The 6,129-nt window shown below is 55.5% G+C and overlaps 1 protein-coding gene across 1 annotated transcript; it reads left to right on the forward strand.

Annotated features, from left to right (window-relative positions):
- The first annotated feature begins 904 nt into the window (after positions 1 to 904).
- On the forward strand, positions 905 to 5,469 carry CSUI_009393 (cytochrome b5 family heme steroid binding domain-containing protein). The gene is made up of 4 exons (XM_068069509.1): positions 905 to 1,957; positions 2,357 to 2,562; positions 3,550 to 3,629; positions 4,529 to 5,469. The coding sequence occupies exons 1-4, from the start codon at positions 1,719 to 1,721 to the stop codon at positions 4,721 to 4,723; spliced, it is 720 nt and encodes a 239-aa protein (XP_067918515.1). The 5' UTR covers positions 905 to 1,718; the 3' UTR covers positions 4,724 to 5,469.
- Positions 5,470 to 6,129: the final 660 nt, after the last annotated feature.

The raw sequence follows: 6,129 nt of genomic DNA on the forward strand, positions 1-6,129 counted from the left end.
GCTGGCTGGATGATACACGACTGAACAGGCCACCCTTGGCAAGCTCCTTCAAAGAGTCCAGTCGTCTGATAGTCAGCAGGTGGACTGCTACAATAACGACGTAATCCGAACCTTAGAATACAGCCTACCATTGCGGCAGCAGGAAGCCGCTGGGTCTGCCAGGTAGTCGGGGAGTGTACAGTGGCCGTTCGCGTGGAGCGGACGTCCTCCGGGGCCGGTAGAGACAGACTATCGCCAAACAGGACATCATCGGATTCATTAGTCTTCAAGTTAGAGAATACTGTTTCCATGAAAACAGTGCTACTAGTTGCTTAGCTCCCACAAGGAGAGCCGAGCCATACACATTAGTGGAAGCCAGTGGTTTTCGGCGGGGCGGACGGGGGGTCCGGACGTCCTCCACATCACAGAGTGCCGACTCTGTGTGTTTGCTTAGGCCTCTACGGTGAAAGTGTTTCTGTAATGTGACGCCGCAGGGAAAAAGCACTGTCCCACTCCGGGACACTGGCAGACCTTAGTCTCAAGTGCCTCCCGGGACTGTTGTGCAGCTAGCACCACAGCTGTAGAGCTGCAGCACAAAGTGGTGAACGCCTCAGCACCTCCGATCCTTCAAATCGGTCCGTACGGCTACAGTCTGTGCCCCCTCAGGATCTGCTTGTCGGGCCCATAGAAAAAGAAGGCACGTTTAGCATCCTAGTGAGTATTCGGCATAACATGGGGTCTTGACAGCTATCGACTGGACTCACTCGAATGTTTCGCTATCAGAAAATTTATCCGGAGGGTGCAGGGAAGAACCGCACTCAACCCCCTGTGGCTGGGCTGCATGCAGATACCCGCGACAACTTTGTGCTTAACCAGGCGTTGGGAGAGCTGCATGACGTTTCGCTCTGTGTGTCGGTCGAAGTATCCTGACCGGTGTGTCTACTTGGTGTTGGCCGCGGGTTGGAGAGACTGGAGGGATACCAAAAAAAACAGGCTCACCGAGCATGCTTACGACTCAAGCTCCAGCGGCTCACACGTAAAGAAGCTCGGTTACTGCGCGGTTCCGTCCGGCCCAACTTTTCTCGTTTCTTCCCAGCCTGAAGTCGTTGCTGGCCGTTCCCTTCTCCCAGCCAGCACCGTGGCTGTCCAAGTGGGAATTTTATGCAGAACTGCGACCGCTGACCGGAAAGTATAATACACTTCGTGAAATTCCCTCAGCGCCCCAACAGGGCTTCACATCGGCATCCGATTTCTCGACGGTCCGGCCTGGTCGTCCCCGCTTTCGCAGCAGCTTGGTTTAGTTAGCTACGGCACCCAGGGAACGAGTTACACTCGGCAACGGAGCGTCGCGCAGTGCTTAGGAGTGTTTTCTTTCGCAAACTGTCCACCCTTCTAGAATCGGCCGCCCTCGAAAGGCGCATCGCTCGTGCCAAGCAGGGGGTCAGGGCCGAGTTCGAATGAATTGTTGTTTCCTCATCGTCCAGTCGTGGACAGTATTGACACCGGATGTTTCTTTCGATCCCACGGTTCTCGGCTACCTGGATTGGAAACGCCGCGGCCCTCCAAAGACCCTTGAGGCTACGACGCTGACGCTGTGAGTCTTCGCATTCCGTATTAGGGGTAAATCTGCGGCCGCAGACAACTTGGAAAGACGGTACCCGCCCCAGACTAGCCGGTTCGCAGTCCTGGCACTCTAACGAACGCGCCCAGCTTTTTGAAGGAGCTTGTTGGTCGGGGAAATGGCAGCCTTCGCTCCAGTCAGCACTCTGAAGTCTTACGGGGTCTACGTTTGGGAGCGACTCGACTTCTGGACTCTTGCCAGTGTCGCCCTGGGCTCCGTGGCTATATACAAGATGCTGAAGGTTGCTCGGAATTGTGCCAGCCTTTGCCCTGCGCATTACAGATGCTTTCGGGCAAGCGGCGACCGCTGTGGCGAGGGAGCTGTGGACGCTGAGTATTACAAAGCCCGACCCAAACCGTAAGCAGTGAGTTTACGACGCATTCCCAGTTTGTTCATGGGGCCGCAGTAAGTGCGGCGGCATCTCGTCGGCTGACCGTCTTGCTATATGCCCCGGCACAGACATACAAGCTGTTGGTTTTCTCCTCGGATGCACAAGTGATCGGATGGTCTTGGGAACCTGCCCACTCCTGGTGCGTGCTCTCGTGCCCGTGGTTTCAACTGCAGTCATTGCACGGGGATTGTCTTTTCAATTTCTTCGGCTTCACAGCCGGCTTAACCTCGCTCCCAGACGCAGCGTCACACGTCGGACCTCTGGTACTCGCCGAAGTGTGACGGCCACCCCGGAAACGCTTGTGCTTTTCTTTGGTAAAGAATGTGGAGTTGTTTGGTTTCAAATGCTTTGTGAGACATCTACAGGGATCCCTGCCCTCGCGACTTCACGGTGAAAGAGCTCCGCAGTTTTGACGGACGAAACAGTTTTCAAACAAATGCGCCGGCTGCTGCTTCACTAGGAGCTGCCGCCGCCGCAAGCGGGGCGCTGCCCCCGATTTACGTTTCCCTTAGAGGCCGCGTCTATGACGTTACGTCTCATCCAGATGGAAGACGGTTTTACGGACCAGATGGTGAGAGGAGAACCAACAACGTTTCTTGTTGAGATGCGGAGACACCTGCATCTCACGGTGCGTAAACAGCGTGTTGGCGCTCGAGCGTATAAGTGGGCCTCTGGTGCGCGCTGCCCCGAGTTGATGGAGCTGAAGATGTCAGCTGGCTCCGCCTGAAGGACAAACGCACAGAAGAATAGTGAGGATACATTTGAGTTCGCCCCTTCACAGTTTAGTAGTGTTGGGGGGCGTTCATGTGTCCCGTGTAGGAGTAGGAGCCCTTTTGTTCCAGCGTTTGGCGGTGCCACTTTCGCTTGGCATTCTCGCTGGCGCAGCGGCTGTGCGGCTCGGGAACGCATCTTTCCGTCTCGGACAGGCAGGTGATACACCGGAGGAGCACTAAGTCTCACGGAGAGGCCAGCTTCTCTTTGTTGGCTGTCGGCGTGACGGGCCACCTGTATGTCGCGGCGTAAATTTCCAGGGTTCTAAGACGGGGATTTTTGTTAGGGCATTTCTGCAGTCGTGACTCGATAGGTCCGAAGTGTATTGCGTTCCTGCCCGAAGCTTCCATACGATTTACACTGGTTTCGTAGTGGCGAAGGGACAAAGTACAAATCGTTATTCCACATTTGAATACCCCTCAGAAGAATGTATCCTCTGAGCAGCTGAAGCTTCTCTGCTGTAGTGGGGCGCGACTTTGGCGTATATTCCTAGCGGGCGTCCAATGCACCGGGCTTATTGGAGCACTGGCGGCTATCGGAGGCTAAGGAGCACCAGGCAGGCAGACGCTCTGCTTGCCGCCACTGTGATAGGCGCAGAATATCAAGCGAATGGGAAGGCTCACCGGGCTGCCGGTTGGTCTGTCAACGCACTGGAATCCAGAGAAACTCTCTACGACTCCGTCGATCGTTGTGGCCTTGCTGAGATCTGAAAAGGGGCGGGGGTGTCGGCGGCGGTGCCCTCGGTGATCCGCATGCCCTAGCAACGTTGTCGGTGTGGCGCGTGCAGGACCATACAGCATCTTCGCAGGAAGGGATGTTACCATGAACCTCGCAAAGATGGTGTTTGAAGAGAGCGAGAACAATGTGGTGAGCTTTGGTCTACGTTCGTTAGCTATCAAAGAAGGCAAGGCATGGAGTAAAGCAGCGGTGGTAGCTCCGAACACACTAGTGCCGCTTCTGCATCAGCTGCGGGTCGAATGTCGGGACAAGCAGTTCCGGTGTTAGTCATCTGAGGCTGGACAGGGTTGCGAACGCTCCGGTTCACTTCGTGGTGGTGGGACAGGAGTACCGAGAGTAGGCCCTGTGCATCTTCCTTTGGTATACGGTTTCGGGCGCGTACATGCCGTACTGTACCAATGGATTCTCCCGTGGTACTGACTCCGAGAGTGCAAGCGTCTTTCGTGGTAATGCAACGCCCCTTGTTTCGACCCGAGCCGTTAGCTAAAATTGCATACCGCTTCTGCGTGGAGGGAGTAGAGCAGATTGTGGATCCGAGCGAAAACCCGAGTGTCTGCTGCAATAACGCGGTGGCTGCAAAAAGGGCTTACGGGGAATAAGAACTCGGTCATAAGGTGCTTCGGGTAGACAGTGGATTAGAAGCGAGGTTCGGCAAGTTGTTGAGTAGTGCGTCGTCAGCTTCCAGCTACATGGTCGGATGCGAGGAGAGGAAGAACTGCCATAGGACGGGGAAGGGGTGGTTGGACATTCAGCTCGTCAAAGGTGAGAGCGGGTCAGGCGTGGAACAGTGGACGTTGTGGGCATGATATACTCGAGGAAGAGGGCGTGGTGAGTGATCTCATCGTGAATGATTTCCCCGTTTCTCGATAAGGTCGTGGAGTTTGTCTCTTTTGTAGTAGCGGAGGCATCTTGTAGCAAGTACGCTTGTGTGGGATGCTTTCTCGGGGAGCCCGGGCTATGCGGTGGAGATGTGACTCTCAGTTGGCGCACCCAGCTTGTCTTCCTGGGCTGCTGTTCTGTCAATGTAGGCTCCGTCGAAATGGAAAACTATTTCCGCAGTGGAGCGACGAACGCTAGACGACTGGGAAGAACGCTTCAAACAGAAGTATGACCACGTTGGTTATGTCTTCTTCGGTGACCCTGAGGAAGACAAACTGTTGCAGGCTCTGTATCGCGAAGAGCGCTTGAAGGCAGGGCTTGGTGTAGATGACGCAGAGAACTGATATGCGGCGTTCCCTCCATTCAGCCTGTGTTTGTTTGCGAGCAGTCTGCTTGGTCTGGCCCGTGTTGCCTCGTCAGTGGCGTGTCTATCAGCCGTTTGGCTTCTTTTCCACTCCTGAAGCCTGTCCGCCACCCCCTCCACCGCTTACTTGCGCACGTGGTGAGAGGCTGTCGGCTCCCATTGCACGCCTATGACTGGTCTGACAAGGTGCAGATGGAGCGCGCCTTTGTCCCCCGTAGGAAGTTAGTGTAGCGGACAGCGGATGCAGTGCCCCAGCGGGGTCCTCAGTGTCTAGGCGGTTGCAGTAGTACGGTTGTCAGGCCGCAACACGAGTCTAGGAGAATTCCCGTGGCATACTTGGAGGAAATGGGATAGACATTTTTGACGTCCTAGCGGTGAGATGATTCTGCCTTCGGGCCATCCAGCCTCGGCACGCGACGTTGTGTTGCCTGCCGTCTTTCAGCTGGTATATCTGACAGGTGGCACGGGAGAGAAGTGATAGTTATGTTTTCCTAGCTGAACCTGTGCCTGTGACTTCTCCAACTGGTGAACGGTGCATCACTGACAGTCTCTGCCTCGAGCCAGTGGCAGGAAAAGCCAGGCTGAGACGCAGGCTTCCAGTACGCCGCGAAAAAGCTTGTGGTGCCCAAGGAAGTCTTTGTTTTCGAGTAATGTACGACGTGCGTGCGGAGAGTGTCGCGGGCTGTCTGTTTACTCTCCGGGGAGGTAACTGAGAAACAACGGAGGCTCGTCATGGTGTGAAAGTCGCCGGTTTGACTGCCGAGAACCTTTTGTAAGTGAACTGTTCACTCCGTAAGGCTCGTCCGTCCGAATAGGACGGAGGAGTGAATCATCCTGCGGCTGGCCGGGGCGAATACCCTGGAGAGAGGGGGCCGGTCCACCGCCGTGCGTTCCCGAAGTTGTCGAGATGCCGCGCAACGCGATCAACCCCTCACAAGCACGGAGCGCTATCCGCAGGCCTTATTCTGCTCAGCACAAGGCATTCTGTGTACTGCAGCTGCAGCGGAAACGGCACGACGCAGGCAGAGGATATGCAACGGCAGCGGACGCCGAGTTCAGAGACTGTAGACAGATGTAGGACCGAATAAACTGCCAGGCACTCCTGTCTTGTCGCATCTCTAGCTGGTCTTCAACATCTTGCGGGTCCTCTGTCGCATTAGTAATCTGCCCGTTTTTTTCACACGGTTGGCCAGCTATTTTCATTCCTGGCCGCGGCGAGTTGTACAGGTCTCGTTCTGTATCTTTCGGGGATCATGGATAGCCTTTCGTGGTATTCTCTTTTTTGAGTCCAGCATGGAACCACTGCTTGAATCCCGTGCGCACTGAGAGACGTTGAGGCCTCCCCCGTGATCCCCTGTCAGAGGGTGTCGTCCCGGGGATTAAAAC

Source organism: Cystoisospora suis (assembly GCF_002600585.1).
Source record: "Cystoisospora suis strain Wien I chromosome Unknown contig_5598, whole genome shotgun sequence".
In the NCBI taxonomy this organism is placed as follows: domain Eukaryota; phylum Apicomplexa; class Conoidasida; order Eucoccidiorida; family Sarcocystidae; genus Cystoisospora; species Cystoisospora suis.

What these genes read in the sequence shown, in the direction of transcription:
- CSUI_009393 (XM_068069509.1), top strand. Translation starts at nt 1,719, where the DNA reads ATGGCAGCCTTCGCTCCAGTCAGCACTCTGAAGTCTTACGGGGTCTAC. An exon ending in TACAAAGCCCGACCCAAACC is followed by an intron (nt 1,958 to 2,356) that starts GTAAGCAGTGAG and finishes AGACATCTACAG; the next exon opens with GGATCCCTGCCCTCGCGACT. An exon ending in ACGGTTTTACGGACCAGATG is followed by an intron (nt 2,563 to 3,549) that starts GTGAGAGGAGAA and finishes TGGCGCGTGCAG; the next exon opens with GACCATACAGCATCTTCGCA.